The 21,838-nt window shown below is 57.6% G+C and overlaps 2 protein-coding genes across 10 annotated transcripts; both read right to left on the reverse strand.

Moving 5' to 3' along the window:
• Positions 1–149: 149 nt before the first annotated feature.
• On the reverse strand, positions 150–7,765 carry SPATA20 (spermatogenesis associated 20; the record flags this gene model as incomplete). 5 transcript variants are annotated; one of them, XM_081027101.1, is made up of 17 exons in its annotated part: positions 150–904; positions 1,049–1,129; positions 1,863–2,062; positions 2,936–3,147; positions 3,416–3,584; positions 3,925–4,117; positions 4,206–4,415; positions 4,513–4,587; positions 4,803–4,907; positions 5,011–5,141; positions 5,490–5,691; positions 5,790–5,933; positions 6,012–6,166; positions 6,341–6,405; positions 6,492–6,671; positions 6,789–6,907; positions 7,582–7,677. In XM_081027101.1, 16 exons carry the CDS (start codon positions 6,863–6,865, stop codon positions 734–736), a joined length of 2,370 nt encoding a protein of 789 aa, XP_080883227.1. In that variant the 3' UTR covers positions 150–733. The 5 variants fall into 5 exon arrangements, with proteins under 5 accessions (XP_080883227.1, XP_080883228.1, XP_080883226.1 ...); XM_081027102.1 differs by lacking the exon at positions 6,789–6,907 and having other exon boundaries at positions 6,033–6,166; positions 7,582–7,765; XM_081027100.1 differs by lacking the exon at positions 6,789–6,907 and having other exon boundaries at positions 7,582–7,763.
• A 2,481-nt stretch (positions 7,766–10,246) lies between these two features.
• EPN3 (epsin 3) lies at positions 10,247–21,113 on the reverse strand. 5 transcript variants are annotated; one of them, XM_081027112.1, is made up of 10 exons: positions 20,960–21,113; positions 16,990–17,696; positions 15,893–16,011; positions 15,137–15,217; positions 14,794–14,919; positions 13,760–13,847; positions 13,056–13,322; positions 12,759–12,875; positions 12,404–12,631; positions 10,247–12,209 (listed from the first exon to the last, which is right to left on the reverse strand). In XM_081027112.1, the coding sequence occupies exons 2-10, from the start codon at positions 17,549–17,551 to the stop codon at positions 11,875–11,877; spliced, it is 1,923 nt and encodes a 640-aa protein (XP_080883238.1). In that variant the 5' UTR covers positions 17,552–17,696; positions 20,960–21,113; the 3' UTR covers positions 10,247–11,874. The 5 variants fall into 5 exon arrangements, with proteins under 5 accessions (XP_080883238.1, XP_080883239.1, XP_080883236.1 ...); XM_081027113.1 differs by having other exon boundaries at positions 15,893–15,981; positions 20,816–21,074; XM_081027110.1 differs by having other exon boundaries at positions 20,816–21,074.
• Between the last annotated feature and the right edge of the window lie 725 nt (positions 21,114–21,838).

The raw sequence follows: 21,838 nt of genomic DNA on the forward strand, positions 1-21,838 counted from the left end.
GCCTGGCTTGTGTACAAGCAGGGGGATGAACAATATAACTAACCTCCCATGGGAAGGCTTTGGCTCCATTCTAGTGAGGCTAGGGGCTGGATGGATACCCCAAAAGAAATGTCCTTGGTCCTGATAACAGCAGCTCTCACTATGTACCTGAGCATATGCAAATGTTGCCATTTCATGAAAAATAAAAATTCATGTACAACATCTTCCCCACCTTAAAACAGGAGACAGTGGGAAGGGGAAGGCAGGCCCCTTGTTTAACCCTGCCTCAGGACAAGGATTGGCCTTTCCCCCTCCTGGACAAGTCCATACCCCCATCCCCACTCCTGGCAGTAATTACTGGTCCCCTGACCTCAGTTTCACTCAGGCTGCAATGGCTGGAGGCAGGATCAGCCTGGTGACCTCTGAAGGTGCAGGAGGAAGGCGAGAAGGGCAGAGGGGTCAGCTAGCAGCTCCCAGAGGAAGGGGCCCTGGGCTGCTGGTTCCCAGGCTGGAGCCCAAGGCTCCTCTCTCACAAGCAAGGCCAAGGTCCTGAGGTTACCACGGGACGCTGTTAGGTTTATTCCAGGGTGAGTTGGTGCCCATGGCGGGGGCGCAGTGAGGATGGCCAAGGTCACATGGTGACAGGGTGCCCAGGGATGGCTGCAGGCTCTGCAGGGTCCTGCAGAGCCCAGTCTCTGGTCAGTGGGGGAGCTCCGCCTCCTGCCCCAGCCCCAGCCCTAGAGGGGCGAGGTGGTCACTGATGCAACAGTTTTCGCAGTTCGCTAGGCTCAGTGATAGGCATGGAACAGGCTTGATTCTCACACACATAGGCGGTGGCTCTATCTTCTAGCCGTCGCAAAGTATTCAGAAAGGGCAGTTGGCGGGACAGGAAGCTTGAGGGGTCCCCGTTGGCCAAAATCAGCACCTGGGGTAGCAACAGACGAAAGAGGGTCACCTGGGGCTGCTGGGATCCTGGCAAGGCTCACTGGAGGGGTTTTTCTCCCCAGGCCTTCAGAGAAAGAGACATTGGGTAGTAGGGGAGGGGGGGGCTGGGCTCACAGGTGCGAACCTTGTTAGGGATGTAGGTGGAGTGCACACACTGCGCCAGAGCCTTGGTGTCCTTGGCCTGGGGGTCTCCACAGATGACGATCTGGCCGCAACAGAAAGGTAACTCCAGTGCCAGGTGCAGGGCCTGGACCAGACCTACCAGGGCTGCCCTATCCTCCCTCCATCCCCACTATATCCCTAAGAAAGAATGGTACTCAACTCAGCATCCCCCAGACCAGCTGCCAGGAGGCTGCCTCAGATTCACTGCTCAGCAAGTGGGAATACACACACACACACACACACACACACGTAAACCTTAACACGGGGCACATGCACGCAGACAGGCAAGCACACACTGGAAAACACTCACACTCAGAAAGGCAGACACACAGTCACGCTCCACCAGATGTGCACACATAGCAATAATGCACATAGGGACACACATGCAGATTAGCATATACCTGCACACACACCGGCAGACTCAGCTACACGAATACACAGAGACATACAGAAAAACACTTCACCAACCCCAGGGACCCCTGCCTGCCGCCCCCTACTCTGAGAGCCCCAGTCACAGGCACTCGCAGAGGCTCCTGCCTGTGCCACAGACCTGTCTCAGACACACATGCGCAGACTCCTCCACCTGCACTGAGCAGCCCTTACAGACGTTCTGAGGAGACACGTGCACACTCCCTCCTACACGGCCACACACTCACAGACCTGAGCTCTGGGGAACAGCCCCAGGAGCCCCACCCTACGTCCCCCTCCCCCACTGTGGCCCCAGCTCCCCCACCCACCCAGGGTCCCAGCCCGATTGCCCTGACATCCCCCCACACCTGCTTGAGGGTCAGCTGGTGGGCTGAGAGGGCTCGGACCATCTCAGGCAACGCCACAGGGACACGGCGCATGCGCTCAGAGAAGGCAGTCAGCAGGCACACACACTTGTCCAGCCAGTCCTTGTGACCCGTGAAGCCGTGCAGCCGAAGCAGATTGTGGGCCGACACGGAGTTGGCACTAGGCTCTGCGCCATCCTGGTCTGCAGGGGGCAAAGGGGTGGGGGCCATGAGGGAGGGCCGCTGGGTCCCAGGACCCTGCCCCGGGACCATGGCCAGGGAGGCTGGGATGGAGAGGAGTCCCTCTCAACCCACCGTGGCCCAGGTCCGAGTGGAATGCCAGCACCAGCAGTTACAGATCCTTCACTCTCACGTGTGCGTACTACATTCCCTTGCCCCTGGCTCAACTGTGGGTCCCTCCTCTTCCCCATCTCAGTCCCCCATCCTTCTTGTTCCTCCCTTTTCTAATTCCTCCCTTTTCTAATTCCTCCATAAAACTGCCAGGTCTGCAGCCAGAATAGACCCAAATCCTTTCACTTCTCCCATCTCACATTCCTCCCTTGTCTGGGCCTTCACCAGCACTTGCCTGGACTGAATGTCATTAGCAGCCTCCTAACGGGTCTTCCTGTTTCCCCTGCTCCACCCCTTCTCCACCATCAGTCACAGTGACATTCTTAGATCTAACCAGAGCGGGTCACAATCCACTGAAAACCCTTCAGAGCCTTCCACTCCTTTTCATGCCTACAAGACCCTGCAGGGAGCTCGCCCCTACTCATACGCTGGCCTCTGCCCCGTGCCCCCATCTTCCATAGCACAGGCCGCCCCTCCCAGGTCTCTCACAGGTTGTTCTCTCTGACTGAAATCCCTCCCCACATATTAAGAAACTGAAGCTCTAAAATATAACAAGACCAACCCAAGGTCACTTGGTTAACGAGTGGTGGTGATGTGAGCCCAGGAGGGCCTGGACCCTGCCCATGCCAGCTCTTCACCACCACACTGAGCTTACACCTCGCCCAGGGAAAACCGAGTCCCAGTTGAGTCCAGGAAACCAGGCCACCTCTGCACCCGCTACTGACCGTCCTTCAGACGCAGGGGCAGGCCAGCCCCCAGCTCAGCCTCACTGCAGAAGTAGCCGCCACCCCGAGAGTCCCAGAAGAGCCTGTCCTGTGTGTCCTGAAGCCGCAGAGCCCACTCGAGCCATGCACTCTCCAGCGAGGCCTCGTACAGGTCCAGCAGGCCCCTCACTACAAAGGCGTAGTCCTCCAGGAAGCCCCAGCAGGGTGGGTTGCTAGAGGGACAGGCATGGGGGAAGAGAGAGGGAGGCTTTCCCAGAGGAGGCCCCTTTCACATATTCTTTCATTTAATCCTCAAAACCTATCTCTCTGGGTACCATTAGCCTATTTCCTGGATGAGCAAGTGGGTCCAAGGAGGTCGAGAGTTTACAGTGGGCAGACGGTAGAGCCAGGATTGGAGTCTACCCGGTGGGGAGGAGACAGGCAGAGACAGGCCTGGGGTGCCCTGGGAGACAAGCTTTCCCTGGCTGCCCATCCCCCCACCTGTGCTCCAGGGTCCCCCCAGAGCCTGCGTAGCAGGTCCTCATCAGGCGGCCACTGGACACGTCAAACATGTGCCGCTTCAGGAACTTGGCACCATTGGTGGCGTAGTTGATCAGCCTCTCCATGCCCAGGACAGCCCCAGTCACGGCATAACCAGACACCATCAGTCCTGGAGGGAGGAGACACCGGTAGCTGTGAGAAGCTGGCCAGGGTCTTCCAGGTGTTTCCCCCCTAACCCCCCTCTCCCAAGCCCCAGTGCCTCTCTGGAGCAATGCAGTGAACAGGTAGGACCTGGGCTCCAGCACCAGGCAGGGCTGGGCTCCTGGCCCCTGGGCATGACCTAGAGCAAGTTACTTAAATTCTCTTAGCCTCAGTTCACTCATTTGCAAATTGAGACAATAAACCTGACAAAGGAAGGATTAATATTCAGCAAGCGCCTGACCCACAGAAGGGGCCTTGCAAAAGGTAACTCTATGAATTGGATCGGGCCACAGACAGAGCTGCCCCACCGTTCCAGGCAGCCAGCATCTTGTTGTCCAGGTGCGGCTTCGGCCGATGTTTCCGGGCCTGGAAGAGCTTCTCCAGCCCTGTATTGAGCAAAGTCCGTACAGCCTCCACTTCCAGGCCAAAGCGAGCAGCAGTCAACTCCAGTGAATACCGGACAGTCAGCACGTTTTGACCCTGCAGCTCCCCCTTGGGGTCCTGAGGAAAACAGCCCTTGTCCAAGAGTCCACTCACCTGTCTGCCTGTCCGGCTTCAGGACCCCTCCCACAACCCCAGGAGTCCTCACCTGACTGGGGCTGATGTTGCCGGCCTCCGTGAGCCCGTAGTGCTTCATGAAGAGCTGGCCTGAGGTCAGTGGCTCGCTGGCACCCAGCACAGGCTCTGAGAGCAGCTGCTGGACCTCTTTGACAGTCCACACATAGAAGGCGCCCTCTTTGGGTCGCATGCCCCGCTCTGGGGGCGAGTCCGCGTCCTCTGCACTGTAGAAGCCTCCAGACTGTGGGGAGGGAAGAGTTGGCTGGCCCCAACTTTCCAGGCAGTGGAGGTCCCAAGCCCTCCCGCAGCCAGGCCCTCCTGCCTCAGTGGACACACACCCGGTGACTCAGGCTCCGAGCTACGTATTGCAGGATGCCTTTGGCAACGTCTGAATAGAACTCGTCACCAGAGATCTGAGGAGGAGGAAGGAGGTCCCGTCAGCAGAGGTCCCTAGGGCAGCGTAGGTATGGGGGGGCAGTTAACATTTTCCCAAGAGGGTTGGAAGGAAGCATGGGTACCGAGCATACGGGAAGGGGTTAGGGGCGAGGTCAACACGGAGTCACAAGTCACCAGGAAGGCCCTGGAAGGGGCAGCCATGGTGGGAAGACAGGCTGGGGTTAGGGGTCACCTGGTAGGCCTGTGAATAAGCCACCACGAGCTGCCCCTGGTCATACAGCATCTTCTCGAAGTGGGGGACATGCCACTGGCGGTCCGTGGAGTAGCGGTGGAAGCCCTATACCATATGGCAGAGCGGGCTGGAAGCTGATCCCAGCCTCTGCCCCCACCCCACTGCCTCCTACTGCTGCCCCCTCCAGGGAGTGCCTAGGCCCCTTCACCTGCCCCACGTGGTCTCGAATGCCCCCATTGGCCATCATTTTCAGGGTGTGCAAGGCCATCTGCTGGGCCCGAGAGCCATCTTGGGTGAGTCGATGACTGAGCCAGTAGGAGAACAGGAAGTTCAGGATTACTGTGGGAACCAAGGGCACATGGGTGAGAGAATGGGTAGCAGGCTACAGATCTGGGTGGTCAGCAAGCCTCTGGCCAGGCTAGGGTTAGAAGTTCACTCAACAGACAGTCTCTCTGTCAGACTTGGGGTCAGGAGGTCAATTGAGGCCAGAGGACAGAAGATCGATACCAGGTCTGTGTCAGGGTCACTGCTAAGGCCAGAAGTCAGGTCTTCATTAGATAGCTACTGACAGGTTGGGGGCAAGGAGAACAGGAAGTTAATGACCAAGCCAGGGGTCAGAACATCATTGACCAGGACAGGCATCAGAAGGCCAGGCTGGGATGGGGCAGGCATGGGGTGGGCACAGACCTGGCGTGGGGAACTTGGGGGCCTCAGCGAAGCCACCGTACTCCTCATCATAGCCCTCATCCAGCTGCTGGAAGCAGCGGCTGTTCATGGTGGCAGCGGAGGGTGGCACCTGGCGGTCACCCGTGCTGATCTCCGACCGGGCCAGCAGGGCTGTGGTGACACGCTGGCTATTTTCTAGCAAGGTATTCTTATTCTGTTTCCACTGTGTGAGGCAGGGGCAGACCTGGAGGTTAGCATGGGCTGGGGGCGACCTTGTTCCCTCGCTTTTGACACTTGCCCTCCTCCCTGTTGCACACCTACCTGCTCCCGTATTCTCAGCAACACTGTGCGGAAGCCAACTCGAGTCAAGCCATCCTCAGGGGGGAAATAGGTGCCCCCCACAAAGGGCTGGAGGTTGGGAGTCAACCACACACTCATGGGCCAGCCCCCACCACTGCTGGTGGCCTGGTGGAGAGAGGGCAAGGGTAAGGGGAGTGGCCCCCTGTGCATGGGCAATCCCCCCCCCATGGGAAGACCACTCACCTGCACAAAGGTCATATATACCTTGTCCACATCCGGCCGCTCCTCCCGGTCCACCTTCACACTGATAAAGTCCTCATTAAGCAGGCGGCCAATCTCCTCATTCTGGAAGGACTCCTCCTCCATCATGTGGCACCAGTGGCAGGTAGAGTACCCCACTAGAATGGGGCCATGGAACCAGTGACTGGTCAGAGGGGTGCCAGCCAAGGGGCCCCAGCTGGACTGAAGAGGCCCTGACCTCTGGTTTCCAGGGAGGCCCCCAGGCAAAGAAAACCTTTCACCTATCCACCACCACTCCGCTCCCCCTATCCCAGGGAAGGTGGGTGCATTACCTGAAAGGAAAATTGGCTTGTTTTCTTTCCTGGCCTTGTCGAAGGCTTCCTGTCCCCAGGGGTACCTAGGCCCAGCAGGGTCAGGCATCACTCACTGGCTTGGGCTGTAGGAGCCCCGCTGCCCAGGAAAGGCATCAGGAGAGGCACTCACCAGCCCACCGGGTTGTAGGCATGTTGTTGGAGGTATGGTGACTTCTCGTTGATCAAGCGGTTGGGGACCCTCTGGGGTGTGGACTGGGAACAGTTGGTGCGGCTTCCCTTTCCTCCAGCAGGCATGGGCACTGAACTACTGACCGTCACACTTCGGTCCTTGTCCCGGGAGGAGCTACCCCTGGCATGGGCAGGTGGGTCAGGCCAGGCGTCTTCCCCTGACGCCCTCAGAGGCCCGCTCCACCCAACCGCCCCTCTGGCACCCCTTCCAGAACACCCTGCTCCCAGCCTAACCCACCTTTCTGAACCACGGGGGAGACCGTGGCCTTTGTGCTCCCCCTTGTGTTTTGGGGGGGGTGAAGAAAAGTGGCTCATTGGGGGCTCCCTGCCAGGTCAGTCTCCCCCAACCTCTTGGACCTGGCGGTGGGAAGCATGATGATTGTGAGGTCAGAGTGAGTCACAGTGGGCAGAATGGTGGTTTAGGCTCCATTCTCTCCTCCTAACTGGGCCCCTCCCTGGGCTGGTGGCACTCTCTGGCATGCCTGGGTGCGTGATCTGAACAGGAAGGCCACCCGCTGCTGGTGGCTGGTCAGGGCAAGAAGAGTTGGGTCTGGACTGGACCAGGTGAGAGGCAATGAGAGGAAAATTAACACAGGGGACTTCCTCACTCAGCATCAATCTTCTGTGGGGCACTTCTGTGGGGCCAGGTTCTATGCCAGACCCCCTGGACCCTGATCTCTGGAGGCTCAAGCTGGGAGGGTGGCGCTGCGGGGCAGGCCTAAATAATAATAGGTTCTGCAGCAATCAGGCCAGCCCAGGGTGCTGTTGGATAAAGACCCCCTCGCCCAGCATTGGGATTCAAGGAAGGCGTCCTGGAGGTGATGTCAGGACAGAGTCCCAGAGGGGAGGGAGGGAAGGAGGGCCGGAGGGCATTCCTGCCTGAGCTTGGTCTCAGGAGCCGACTGGGAGGGCAGGGTGGGGTCAGGTATGAGGGGGTGGCCTGGCAGGCACTGAGGGCCAGCGCCCGGATGCCCAGCCCTTGGTCCCGCCGGCGCAGGGCGCGCCGCAGCGGCCCACTCGCCCGCCAGTACCTGCGGCTCACGGAGAGGCCTGGCCCAGAGCGGGGCAGCAGGAGGCAACGGCACAGCCGGGCCCGCGCGCCCAGCATGGCTGCTCCAGGCCACGGGACTTGGCGCCGCGGACTGGGAGGGAAGACGGGAGGCCGCGAGGGGCCGGCCCAGACACGGACCCAACCGCGGGCGGGCCCTAGCGGAGACTTTGGACGAGTGGCTGGTCTACGAGCGCCACACGGTGGCTGAGCGCGGGATCGCAGACCGTACAACCCGAGCTTGGGAGGACCCCGGTCTGTGCACAAAATTGGGCGGGCTCAACTGGACCTAAACTAGCTGCCTGAGGGAGAATCACCCTCATGAGAACAAGGAGGACTGTGAAGATGCCAGGGCCATGGAATGCCAGAGCCTGGGCTCACATCGTCCAACCCTTACCCATTTTACGAATGAAAAAGGAGGCCGGAGCAAAAAGTATGGCTTGTCCAGTCCCATTCAGCCAGTGAGCTTTGCCTATGCACCGCCTCCCCATCTCAAGGTCCTGTTCGAATCCCACACATTCCAGGAAACCTCCCCTGACTAATAATGACGAGCCAACTTTATGTCCTGTGATATACTTTACACACTTGTCTCATTTGCTACATTCTGCCAATATTTATTGAGTGCCCACTGCCTGCCAGACACTGCTAGGTACAATGGTGGCCAGACACTGTCAGGCTCCTGCCCTTGTGTTGTTCAGTCTTGTGAGGAAGGTAGACGCTAATCCAACAGCCATACAAATGAATGTACAACCACCCACTGCGAGCAGTGGCATGACTAAATATAACAAGGAACACTGGTCTGGTGGGAGAGGTGGGGGAAGGCTTCCCTGAGGAAATCCCATTTGTGTAGCAGCCTTCAAGAGGATGGAATCTGGAGAGGGAGTGGGGGTGGGGTGCTACTGGGGAAGCAGGAGGAACAGATGTGCAAAGGCCCTGTGGCATCACAGTGAGTCAGGGCTGAGGCACTGCAGGAGGCAGGCCTGGCTGCAGGACAAAGCAAAGGAAAGAGAGTCAGTAGACGAGGTTGAGGGTGGGTGGGGACGACAGGGTCTTGGAGGGACTCATGAACTGTGAGAAGGAGTTCTGGTTATCGATGAGAGCAGAAGAAAGCTATTAGCTATTGAAGGGCTTTAGTCAGGGGAGTGACCCTGTATTTTAGAAAGTTCCCTCTGTTTTCCTGGTGGAGAATGGACTGGAAAGGGTCAAGAGCGGCAGCAGGAGTGGTTAGACCACAGCAGGACCAGGAGAGATGGTGGAGGTCTGCCCCAGGTGGAGGTAGACAAAGGGGATGGGCTTGAGGTCTGTAGAGGAGGAAACATCACCATGACTGGCGGTGAGGAAGATGTCCTTTGCAGAGTGGGACTCGTGCTGGGTGGTGGGACCATTTGCTGAGGGTGGCACAGGGAGAGGCTCGGGTGGGGGTTCGTTTTTGGGTATGTTGGTTTGAGGTGCCTTTAGATATACATATGAAGATGACAAGGCTTTGGAATGCAGAGGAGGCTGGTGGGAGAGAGGAATTGGTGTGGAGCCAGTGCGAGCGTGGGAGAGAAGATCCAGGAAGTCAGCAAGAGGAGACAAGCAGGCTCGGGACAGGGCTCAGGGATCGCTGGAGTGCACCCGTGAAAGACACACAGAGGAAACAGCCAGAATGTCAAGGGAAAACCAGGAAAGGGTGGCGCCCCAGAGGCAAAGGGACAGAGAGTTGCAAGGAGGGAGGGTATGCATGGTCAGAGGCTGGTGGAGTGGGTTGAGGGTGGAGGGGAAAGAAAGGGGACATAGAGAGATAGGATGGACACTTGATGTGAAGGGAAAGACACTTTCAAGATGAATGAGGCTAATTATGACAAATGAAGGGGAAGGATTCAGTTGAGAGAAGACGATTAATGATATGGAGATCTCTGAGAAGGTGGAGGTGGGATAGCAAAAGGGTTAACAGGCCAGGCAGGAGGGTCTGGTGGGTGTGCCCTGGAAGAAATGAGGGTAAGAACAGATAATAGGAAGACTGCCTTGAATGTGGAGGAATTTGGGGTGATGACAACCCCCAAAGTGTGACCATGGGTGAGGGTAGCTGACAGATCAGGGAGCGGCAAGGTCATCCTCTTGGACAATGGTGTCACATGGGATTGAGCAAAATCTGGGTGAGAAGACTGTGAGCCAAGACTGAAGCATGGCAAGAATGAGGCGGAACACAGCCCTAGACAGGGAGGAGACAGGACAGCCCAGTGGCTCCAGCATCTAAGGAGAGGTTTTACAGGAGGAAGGTGGCTGGAAGCAGCTATGGGGGGCAAGGCTACCAACCTCTTTTTTGTGGGAATCAAAATAGCACCCCTTGGGAGAGAGGGTCAGGGAAGCAGTATCTGCAGAGAGAGCCAGTTTAGAGGAGGGCCCAAGTAGGGGAGGGTTGAAGGATGGGTCAGTACCAAGGATGGAGACGCACTTATTTGTGCAGCAGAAGATAGATATGGACTGGAGTCTGGGTAGTGCCTGGCAAACCAGGAATGAGGGGGTATGGTAGGTTCATTCCTCATGGTTAGTCTCTGAAGAGGGTGGACCCAGGGCCAAATGGACAGTGGCCTGGAAGGAGCCACATAGCAACCTCATAAGGAAGGAACTCTTGTTCCCATTTGACAAGGAAACAGAGGCAGAGTCAGAGAGAGGTTAAGTAATTTACTCCTGGTCAGGAAGCATAACCACTTATTACTAAGTGATTATTATTATTAAGTGCAAACCTTGGAGCAGAGTTTTGAACTATTTGGTCTGACTCCTTACTAGGTGCTCTTGTCCATCCTGCCTTTAACAGCCAAGGTGGGACTCCCGCCCTCCAAAACAGCAAAGCAGCTCCTTTCCCCACCCACTCCCTTTAGGAAGGAGAGCAGCAGTGTGTTTGTCCCCGCCACCCCCAACTTTGGTATTTCTGGCCTATACAAGGCCATTTTTCCCCAGAGCTCCAAAAGGGGGTGGGGCTGGCAGCAGGCTGCCAGGCAGGACCAGACCCTGAGCACTGAGGACACATCAGTGTCCAGTGGTCCAGTGGTTGGAGAGCACTGAGTAGAAAAGGAGGGAGGGTGACCTTGGTGGCCCACAGGATGAGGTACTAGGCCCTGCCCCTCCCCTTGGTTTCCCAGACCCCACATAAACCTGCAGAAGGGGTCAGGCCCCCTCTGCATGACTGAGATTGAGTTTATTGCCAGCCCTGGAGGAGAGGAGGGTAAAGCCAGACTTAAGGTGACTTAAAACAAAAAAGCATGGAGGCTCCTGTACCTGGCTTGCCTGCCCCACTGAGTTCTGAGCTACTGGAGGCTGTAGGTTTAGCAATTCTTGGTTCCCTCCCAGGTGAGTCCAGCACTTTGTTCACAGTCAGTCAATATTTGCGAATTAAACCTGCTGCACAGCCAGGGAGTGTAAAGCTGTGAAGCCAGACTGTCTGACTCTGAATCCTAGCCCCACTCCATGCTAGTTTTGTGACTTTGAGCATGCCATTTAACCTCTCTGAGCCTCAGTTTCATCACCTATAAAATGGGAACAGGGCCAAGGGCTTTGCACTTGGTTTAATGCTCTGCTGGCTCTATTTTGAAATTCTTAACCCAACTTTGAACAAGAGGCCCCACATTTCCATTTTGCACTGGACCCCACAAATTAGCCGGTATTGAATGGGAGTAATATTATTATCTACCTCAGAGGGTTGTTGCAAGGGTTAAATGAAATAATCTGTCTAAAGTGCTTAGCACGGATAGTGTGCAATAAATGGGAACAACTGCCTATTGTTCCTTGCTATTAGATCATCCCCAGCGCCTATGTGTGATAAATGAATGAAATGATCGAATGAGTGAGAGCGTGGGGAGCATCTGGAAGCGAAGGTGCCAGGCTGAGGTGGTTGTGTGGGAAGTGGGAGCATTTTTGTGCCCCACATTGTGGAGCAGTTGTTTCCAAGGCAGCCGGTCATTCGTGCTGTGGTCCAGACCCGGCTGCCACGTCCCGTAAAAAGTCCACTTGGTGAGAGCTGAGGCCGTGGGTTCAGCTCTTTATTACGGGGGCGTGCTCTCGGTGCCCGGGAAGTCCTCAGTCTCTAGCTCCCGGAACCGCCAAGCGTCTGCGGAGGCCACGACCAGCATCCGTGCAGGCCTCGGGGCGGAGTCTCAGCCGTTCTGGGCTTCCCGGGGCGGGCTCTGGATGGAAGCCCCGCCCCGCCGAGGGCCTAGGGAGGCGGGTCCAGCGCGGTCTGCGCCGGGGGCGGGGCTTCGCGCGCATGCGCCGGGTGCCCCGGGCCAGGCGGTTCTCAGAGGAAAGGGTTGGTTCCAGCTTGTGCGGAGGGGTGGAGCGGCCCGGCAGATCCTGACATGGGCAGTAACGGCGGCGGCAGGCCGGCGGGCGGCGGCGTGAAGGCGCCGGCCCGCGGGAAGACGCTGACCGAGGCGGGGAGGGTGATGCCGGCCGGCACGCTGCTGAGTGGGAGGGGCAGGGAGGCGCTGTAGCTCATGGAGCCCAAGGGCGCACCGATTGGCCCGCCGACCGCCAGGCCGAGCGCCGGCGACCCGGTGCGCATCTGGTTCAGGCTCGGCCTCCCTTGCTCGCCCCCGCCGAACGGGTTGGTGGGGGATGGAACGCTGAGATCTGCAGAACAAGAGTGGGTGGGGGGTGTGAAGCGGGCCGGGGACGTAACCCTGAAATGGGAGGGAGACGAGATCTGGCATCTTAGAGGGGAGAAGAGTGAGACTCTAGTTCAGCGGCTGGGCTCTGAAAGGAGGGGGGGAGAGAGAGAGAGCACCCCAGTGTTGAGACCTGGCAGGGACTAGGGGGTGTCCTACCTGTCAGGAAGGGGTTCCGGGTCTTTGCAGCCTGCGGTGCCTTGACTAAGGAGTCAAGGTTGACCAAGGAGGAGGCTGAGGGGCCCAGGAAAGACTCAGGAGTGCGAGCTCGGGCCTCCTTGCTGGGCTGGGTTAGTGCTTCCTCCACGACCCCCAAGTCAAAGACATCTGGCTCCTTGGTGCCATTTTGCTTGGAACTGGGGATAGGGTCTCCAAACAGGTCCAGCTCTGGAATAGAAATGATAGAACGCATGAGGAGGGGGACAGGTCACTCTGCGGGAGGAAGAGGGCACAGGCCCGCTTTGCGTGCACCTGTCATTCCTCAGAGCGGCATCATCCCCTGCCTCCTGCTTACCCACAGGACTGCTGGATTTCCCAGAGGGCAGGGCCTGGGCACCCTCCAGCCCCTCCTTGGTCTCTGTGGATACTGGAGGTTTGGCAAACGGGTCAAAGGTTGATGTACCACCTAGAGCTAGCCAAGGAAGAAAAAGGAGATGAGGTGGGTTGGCAAAAAAGGCAGGCACTGGACTGAGCCCTTTCCAGGCAAGCAGCCCTCCTAACAGAGACAGAATCTGTTGTCCCTTGGTCCTGGAGAGAGGGGTACCCAGAAGTCCTCTAGCCCCTCACCCACGCCCTCTGGCCCTTCACTTACCAGGTGTGTTGGAGGTCTCCACCAAGGTCCCCCAAGGGTCAGCCCCAGTGTTGAGTTTGTGGTTGGGGGAGTTCTGTGCCCAGGGGTCTGTGGAGGTGGGTCTGGCAGGCAGCACTGGGGTCCGGCCCCAGGGCTCAGAGGAGGAGAGTGTAGGGGGCAGGTCCCACGGCTGGCTTCGGGACAGGATGCTTCCCGAGGGGACTGGAGACCAGGGGTCTGCAGAAGGCCCCCAGGAGGCGCCAATGGGCTCTGTGTTGGGCCTAAGACCTGAAATGGGAACAACACAGACATGACCCCGGGGTTCACCCTTACCCCCAGTCCAGGGCCTTCCCAGTTACCCAGACCAAGTTGGGAGGCCAAAGGACCCATTTCACAGATAGGATGGCGACTCAGAACCACCCAGCAAGCTGGAGCTCATATTCAGCATGGGCAGCTCAAACTACCTTCCCAGTCAGGGATGGACTAGGGCAGGAAAGCCAGGGTGACCGGGGCAACAAAAGCACATTTCTGAGATCGTTTCCCATGAGACGTGCTCCCTCTTCCTCATTATGACACCATGTCACAGAGCAAGCTTAGGCTCAGAGACATGAGTGACTTGCCCAGTGGCCTTGAGCGGTGGAGGGGAAGGGGTGCCAGCTAGTGACCAGGAAGAAAGGGGCTCTCTGAGGCCAGCCTGGGAGGCTCTTGCAGCCCTGCATGCCCACCTGGGATGTCCCATGGGTCAGCAGAGCAGTGTGTGGAGGGCGGGGCCGGGGCAGGCGCGAAGATGTCTGCCAAGTCCAGGATGGAGGACTGTGGAGGGGAGAGGCAGCCATGGCTCAGAGGAGGTGGGACCCAGAGGAAGAGTGGGCCCTGACCTGTCATTCTGACTCCAGTTCATTCTCTCTTCCATTCATTCTATAAGTATCTAGTGATGATCCTGTACCTCTGCATAGTGCTTTCCAGTTTATAAAATGTTTCCTCATCCATTCAGTGCCTGATTTCCCTAACAACCCTGTGTAGTAGGTAGGGAAGTTGGTGGTGTGCCCATTTTACAGATGTGCCAGCGGAGGCCCAGAGAAAGAAAACAATTTGCCTGACATCAGCCAGGGAGAGGCAAAGCTGGGCTAGAACCCAGGTCTGCCTGACCCCTTCCTCAGCTAGGCTGCTTCTCAGCACATTAGTGGGAAGGCAGATTTTACAACCAGCCTACCTCTGTCAATGTCTAAGTGAAACTGGCTGCAGTGAACATGGGCAGAAAGAGGACAGAGACACCCCCGGGGTAGAATGGACAGCTTTGGAGGGTGGCCTTGCTCCTAGAAACTACCTGCTCCCCGCTCTTGGAAAGCATACATATGAGCCCAGGATGTTTTCAGCACCGTATGCCTGGGTCCACTCCCAGTCTCGAGCCACAGCATCGCATATTCCTAGCATGTCAGAGCTGGAACTGTCCAATAAGCCCACCGCACAGGTGAGGAAACGGGCCAAGACTGAAGTGCCCAACTCAATCAAGTCGCAGCAAATCCAGAACCCAACCTAGGGGTCTCAGATCAGGATTCTTTGCATCCCATTTTGCCATCAGCTGTCACCAGCCCATGCAGTATGGGACCAGGACTGCTGCACACCCACCCCCGTTTTCACTGAATAAACACGTTAAGTAGTGCTAACTATACACCAAGTATTGTTCTGTCCTCTACAAATACGAACTCAGTTCGTTTCCCAGGCTCTGCCTGCCCGCTCACCCCAGCCCCCTCACTACCTGGCTGGTTTTCAGCTTCTCCTCCTTTCTCTCTTCTCTCTCGGATTCTCTGTCCCGCCGACGGTGGACTACTGCGCCAGCACCATTGGCCATGGGGGAATCATCTCCCCGCCAGGATCTCACCTCCTGCAGAAAGCACAGATGTGTAAGGAGAGCATGGGCAGCTCAGGTTGGACTTGAGGGGACCTGAGCTGAGTTGAGAAGAGGGCAGGGTGGGAGACGGCTAGGAGCAGCAGAGCCACCAGGTGAAGCGGGAGGAGCCTGGTTAGTGCCCGTTTAGCACCTCCACCAGCACCAGCACCAGCACCAGCACCAGCACCAGCATGGAGGCTCGGCCCACTACCTTCGCGTGCTCCTGCTGGCTCAGGCGCAGAGCCAGCTGCAGCTGCAGATCCTCATCCCTGTGGGAGGCTGGGGGGACTGGCTGCGAGGGAGGAAGACAGGGGTGAACTTGGCCCAGCACGCCCACTCCTGAACGGGGATACGGGTAGAGAAAGAAATGCCCATCCCAGACAGCAATGTGGGTGTGGCCTTCTCCCTGTCCAGAGCCAAGACGCAGTTTAAAACTCAAGATTGATCCTTTTCTTCTGGGCTCCTGGAGTCTCCCAAGCCCTGCTATGTGAGGACCAGCCGCTTTCTGTCTGGTCTGTCTGGGTCCATGGAGGTGAGGGCACAGAGAATGATAGCATAGGGGCTGTCCTTGCCCCCCAAAAAGATAGCAGAGGTGGGGTGGCGGTAGTGGCAGCACGTCTCTGTCTCCTCCTAGGAAGGGTTGTCAGCACACTCATCCCCTTCCCGTCCCTTAGGTGGCAGCAGGGCCATATGACACTCCTCTAGCCCCATCCCACTACACACTGTCCTTTCCAAGCCCCGCCAGAGAGTACGGGAGGCAGGGAGGTGGTCCCTGCTGGGACAGTCCCAGGGACACACAGGCCCTGTGCTGTCCTTGGGAGCAAGACTAGAGCTTTAGGGCCCAGGGTAGGGGAACCTAAACGTCAGGGTGCAGTGCATCCAGGCACCTCTCCCTCCTCCAGTCCCTTCTCCGTGTCCCCCCAGCCCAGCTATGGGGCCTCCTAGGCTGCCCTAAGAGGGGCCTCACCTTCTCAGCCTCCTCACGGCTCATGGCCAGGGCCAGCTGCAGCTGGAGCTCCTCTTCTCCTGACGTCTGGGGCCGGGCCTGCTCCAGGTCTGAGGTGTAGCGGGGGGATGAGGAGGGAGCTGTAATGAGCATTATGACTTCTGTAACCACACTGGTGCCCACAGGCTTTCACACCCTTTCCCCTCCAGTAGGCGAAGGCTCAGAGTGGGAAATGGGAACAGAACAACAGGCAGCTGCAGGCCCCAGGGCCAGGCTGTGTGCTTGGCACTTTCTGTGAGGTTTTCCATTCCACCCCATAAAGATGCCAATCCCTCCTTTACAGATTTGCAAACAGCTCTGAGGGAGGGGCGCCCGGCCAGAGTCTCGCATCAAGACTTGAACCCAGGTCCCCTGACTCCAGACCCTGATTCTTCCAGCTGGGACCCCTTTCAGCCTGGGGTCAAGTGGGGTGGGAGGGCAAGAGGCTCCAATCAATCAAGGTCACAGCTCCCAGCCCATGGCACACTGTCAAGGGCTTTACGAAAGGGGGACCATGCTGAGTATCCCTCAGATCAGGGAAGCCCCACCACAGTGGGGAAGAGAGTCAAGAACTGCTCACCGGCCACCCCCATTTTCAAAGCCACGGCCCTCGCGTTGGGGGATTATGGGGAATGCCACTGATGGAGCACCATGTGCCATGTGTCTGGGCACAGGGCCAAGGACATTCCTGGGCCTGATCTCATTAATTCTCACATCAAACAATCGAGGTAGATAAGACTATCCCTACGGTATAGATGGGAAACTGAGGTTCAGAGAGGTTGTTCTCCAGATCACACAGGCTGGAAGGGGCAGAGTAAGGAATGCTGCTGGACTCCAGAGCCTATGCTTCTGTCACCACACCGTCCTGCCTGACAGCGAATTAACAATAATAACAAATGCATGAGGATATTACTGTTGGTGCTAACTTGTTGAGCTCCTACGGTGTTCAGGGCAGTGTGCCTTGAACTTGACATTCCTTATCTCGCTGAATCCCCATGACATCCCTCGGAGGTCACAGAGCCAGGACTGGAACTCAGGCTGCCTCCCAGGCCCCAGCCACACTCCCAGCGCTCACTCACAGTTGTACGAGGATGGGGAACCCTTGGAGCGGCTGTAGTCCTCGCCATGGCGGCGGCTGAAGCCCAGCTGCCCGCTGCCCATGGACATGCCCTCCAGTGCCATGCGCTCCTTGGTCTTGAGGGCGTGGGTCCGCTCCTGCCGGAGTCGCTCCTCATCCTTGAGCAGGGCCATCACCTGTTTGACCTTCTCGCGCACATTGACGCCCTGGTCCTTGCCATCACGATCAATGTACTGGAAGTCCTTGAGCGTCTGAATGGTGAAGAGGTTCTCGCGGCACTGGTGGGCCACCCGCTCGGAGCCTGTCTTGAGCAGGTAGTCCAGCAGTGTTAGCGCCTTGTACACATGCCTCCAATTCTTGCCACTGTCATTGAGCCGCCGCCACAGCATGCCCATGACCTCAGCAAAGGCTACCGTGTTGAAGGTCAGGTCGGCAATCTCCGACATGAGCGAGCTGGGCGGGCCCCAGGGGTCATTGCTGGTGGCCTCTCGCACCTTGATTTCTGCCTCGGAGTAGTTGTGCACAATGTTTTTCACCTGGCGCCGCAGCGCTGAGGTCGTCATGGCTGGGGACTTGGAGATGGGTGCCCCCCGCCCCAGCCGGAGGTGGAGGGCTGAGGGCCACCGTCGTCGTCGCGAGGTCACGGTTTCCAAGGATGGGCCGCCGTGCTCTCAGCAGGGCGGCTGCGTCCTTGGGTTCCACATGGGTCTAAGGAAGAGAGGGTCTGGAACTCAGGGGCCATGGCCCACTTCACTGGCCACTTAGTCACCAACTTAAGGCCTGGCTAGAGCGTCCCACTGCCAGGAACAACCTTTAGCAGGCACTTTTTAATTTTTCTTATTTTATTTATTTATTATTCAGGCACGTCAAGCTTTGCATGCTCATTTATCTTCATCATCACACTACAAAGATGCTATTATTATTATCTCCATCCATAGGGGGGAAAGTGAGGTTTAGGGAAGGATTAAATGGGAAGTGGGGAGCCAGGCTTAACTCAGGCAGACATAGTCCTTACCTTAGTGAGGGACAGTGACCCCCCAGGAATGCCTGCTTGCCTAGCTTCTGCTTGGCTACCTCTCCCATTTCCGCTAGGATCTAGCTTCCAACTTCTCAGTCCTTACTTTCTTCTCAGATTGTTAATTTTGTAGCTTGATTCATTCAATGCCTATTTCCTGGGGCTTTCTCTGAGCCAAGCCCTATGGCAGGCACAGGGCACATGTCCTGGTGCACCCAAGTCCAACAGAGAGAATACAGACAATCGTAGCCCAGTGTGGGAGTACAGAGGCGCACAGGAGTACCCAAGCTAGGAAAATCAGGGGAGACTTCCCAGAGGAGGTGACGGCTCAGCTGAGACCAGAGATCTGAAGGGAAGAGAGAGGAGGAGTGAACCAGTAAGTTGAGGAGGGGCAGATCAGAGGGAATACTGTGAGCTGAGCCAGGTAAGAGAGGAAAGGGCATTGGGGATAGCTGCCTCTCAAAGAAATCTAGCCAGCACCACCCACTTGTACACACAAGCACACCGAAAACAGAGAGGGGATGTGGCCTGCCCACAGTCACATAGTATGTAGGCGGCAGAGCTGGGACTAACACCTAGATCTCCGGAAGACTAATCCAATACTCATTGTCAGTGTCACCAGTTTTGTAATAAATTAATCTGATTGCTTTACTATCTCAGCCCCACCTTCTCAGCCAGAATGTAAGCTTCTTGTGGGCAGGGCCAGTCTGGGCTCCCCAACCCCCAAGGTCCAGGCCACATGACAGACCTCTGATACCCCAGCGATGGGGGGGAAGGGTGGTTAGGGCCCGCCTGATGCCTTCTCCACAGCCCCAGGACCAGGACATCTGCTGAAAGCAAATCTAGGCCCAAGACAGAGAAATGTTCTCCCAGGGCTCTACCAGAAACCCAAACTGGAGTACCCCTGCCATCATCATTCCTTTGGAATGGGTACACACACACACACACACACACACACACACACACACACACACACGCTGGCTGGACCTGCAGAGCCTCCCCTCCACTTCACCAATGAACCCCCACCAACACCAACACCCAGAGACTGCAACTTTCAGCTCTACCCTGAGAACTCAGCAGGAGTCAGAAGGAATTTGTCTTACCCCCCATTTTACCCCCCCCAAATTTGACTCTCCCTCCACTCAGTTCTGTCAACGCACAGGGCTCAGTTCAGATGGGGCGGCAGTTTTGTTCAGGGCGCAGGTGCCTGGGAGAGCTTCGCCCTTGGTGAGGGATGGAGAGTGCGGGCTGAAAGCGCTGCCTACCTTGCCTGTTGTCTTTCTGTCCAGCCGGTGGCAGGTTTTCTGTGGGGATGTCACAGCCAACACTAGTTTAACTCCTGTCCTCCCCCTCACTAGTGACTCAGACCTGTCTTTACCTCTCTAACCGGTGGGCTGGAAGGTGGCAAGAGTCAAGATGAAAAATAATTGTGCCCCAAAGCCTGCCCCGTGTGCATGCCCCTCCCAGTGCTGGCCACTGAAACCAGCAGAACCAGTCAGGCATCGTGACTCCAGCAGGAGCTCTACTTGGCCCTCCAGCCCGGCCTGGGGTAGTGGGAGGGGCCCTCCGTGTGGGCCCTACAGCCCTGCCTGGATTTTTCTCCTGGAAGGTGGGCATGGAAGAGCCTTCTCTGCATACCTCGGCCAGGGGTGGGGGAAGGGAGGGATCAGAAACACCTGAAGTCAGAGGGGGACAAGGTAGGGAGGAAGAGGGGGTAGGGTGAAGCCCAGGGAGCACTGAGAGGAGGGAGGAGGAGGAAAGGAAGGAACGCAGGAGGGAGCGGCTGGGAGCGCTGCCAGCGGTGTTACAAGCAAAGGGTTTTATCGAACACAATATGCCCAGAAATAAAAGGGAGTGAAACAGAAACCCAGCAGCCGATAAGGCGGCAGTGGTGGCGGCAGCGGCAGCCCTGGCAGCCGGGTATGGAATTACTGCAGTGACCTTGAGCCAGACCCTGTCAGGTGGAGGGAAGGACACTGAGAAGGCAGGGCCCGGGAGGCCAATTCAGAGATGGGGAGAGAGGGCAGGAGAGGAAGGAGGCTGGAGGGCAGGGGGCTGGGGGATGCAGGAGGGAAGAATCTGCTGGGGGAGATGGGGTGGGCCGGCTTTGGGGAGGGTGGTATCAGCACTGTCCTATACACAGAGTTCCAAAGAGAATTTGGGGGTGGGGTGGGAGGCTACCCTTCTCAGGGCCCAGAGGACTGGGGGAACTGTAAGGATTAAGGAAGCAGATGGCATCCCCAGAGTAGGGGTTCAAAGAAATAGAAAGAACCCAGATATGTCCAGTCACGTGTGTGAGTTTGTCCAAAGTCTGTGCGTACCCCAGGAACCCACACCCCCTCCCAAACTCTGCTAAGGCAGCCAGGGCCCCTGCCCCCCAGCAGGTCCAGCTGGAGCTGTGGGGGTGTGGCCGTGCCCTAACTCTTGCTGCTGGAGGAACCGGGGAGTGCACTCTGGCTCTAAGCTTATGTCAGCCCTGAGGAAGCTGTGTGCTGGAGCCATGGAGTGGGGCAGGGGGCTGCCCTGACGCCAGAGGTGCCTCAGGGGCTGAGCAGAAGGGATCAGTAGAGATGAGCAGGAGTCTGGAGGGAATGTCACCAAAGATGCTAGTCTCAGGATGGGGAGTAAGCCCCCCAGTCGTCCTTCCTGAAGGCAGCAGGGAGGAAGGAGCTGCAGGCAAGAGGGACCCTTGAGGCAATAAGCCCACTCTCCCACCCTGCCCTCTTTGGCCCTCTCCCTGGAACGTGGGAGGGAGGCTAAGACCCAAGCCTTCCATACCGGTGTCGGGGCTGCCAGGGAGGGGCCAGCTTACCTCCGATGTAGGCTCCCTTGGCCCCAGCCCCGGGACCACGAGCAGCCTCTGCAGTGACCCTCCAACCTGCGCAGCACGGGCACGGCACAGCTTCGGGAGCGCCCCCAGAGCCATCCACCACAGACTCTCGACTAGGAGACCCACCTTCTCCCAGGAGGCACAGACCCCTCACCAGCGTGGCGGCAGGGTCCCCAGGAAGGGCTGCAGCCCTACTTCTTGTCCGCTGGTCGCTGGTCTCTTGGATGCCCCGCCGGCAGGCAGTACTCAGGAGGAAAGTTGCTCAGCTGGCCAGGCAGGTCTGCCTCAGCAGTAACAGGACACAGGAGGAAGCACAGGGCGTGTTAACCCCTTCCTGCTGGCCAGGCTGTCGGCACTCTCAGAGGTGGGAGGCTCGCCTGCAGGCGGTCCCCAGGAGCTGAGTCCGGAGTCTGGGCTGACAACCCACTCCCACCCTGCAGTGAGTTAACCCTTCCCTTGCCTCCTCAACAGGAAACAGGGCCAGAGGGCGCCAACACCCACCCCACCTGTCCCCGCCCACTCTGGGCCAGGACGACCTCTCTCAGAGGTGGCCCTTCTGTGAGCTCCGAGCTGGCCCCCTCACCCACCTGACAGGCATCAGGACTCCAGGCATAGCCCCTCTTTCCCTCTCCAACACGAAGTACCCTGCTCTCACCCAACCATCTCCTCCCCTATCTCCACAGGGAGGATGCCTGAGGCCTATGGGTCCTTATCAGAAGAATCAAATGGGTGGGAGACTGTGGCTACTCCCCTAGCCTCCTACTCACATCTCTGCCCCATCAGCACTTAAGGCAATAAGCCCACCATTGGCAACGTCGATCTTCGAACTCTGGGAGGCTAGAGCCTGCTCCACACAGGAAGCCTGGCCCAGAATGACGATTACTAACAGAAAAGAATTATGGTACTGAGTTTATGGTACCGAGTTTCGGCTGACACTACCTTTCTTTCCAAGACCCATCTCTTCCCCACTTCACATTTCTCGGAGCAAGGGAGGGAGCATAAAGT

Source organism: Rhinolophus hipposideros (assembly GCF_964194185.1).
Source record: "Rhinolophus hipposideros genome assembly, chromosome: 20".
Lineage (NCBI taxonomy): Eukaryota > Metazoa > Chordata > Mammalia > Chiroptera > Rhinolophidae > Rhinolophus > Rhinolophus hipposideros.

Bases quoted from the DNA above. Each gene is read 5' to 3' on its own strand.
- EPN3 (XM_081027112.1), bottom strand. From the start codon at position 17,551: ATGACGACCTCAGCGCTGCGGCGCCAGGTGAAAAACATTGTGCACAAC. The intron at 16,012-16,989 runs GTGAGTGAGCGC...TGCTCATTACAG, and splicing joins TTCCCCATCCTCGTACAACT to CTCCCTCCTCATCCCCCCGC. The intron at 14,920-15,136 runs GTAGTGGGCCGA...TGCTTTCTGCAG, and splicing joins GCCAGCAGGAGCACGCGAAG to GAGGTGAGATCCTGGCGGGG.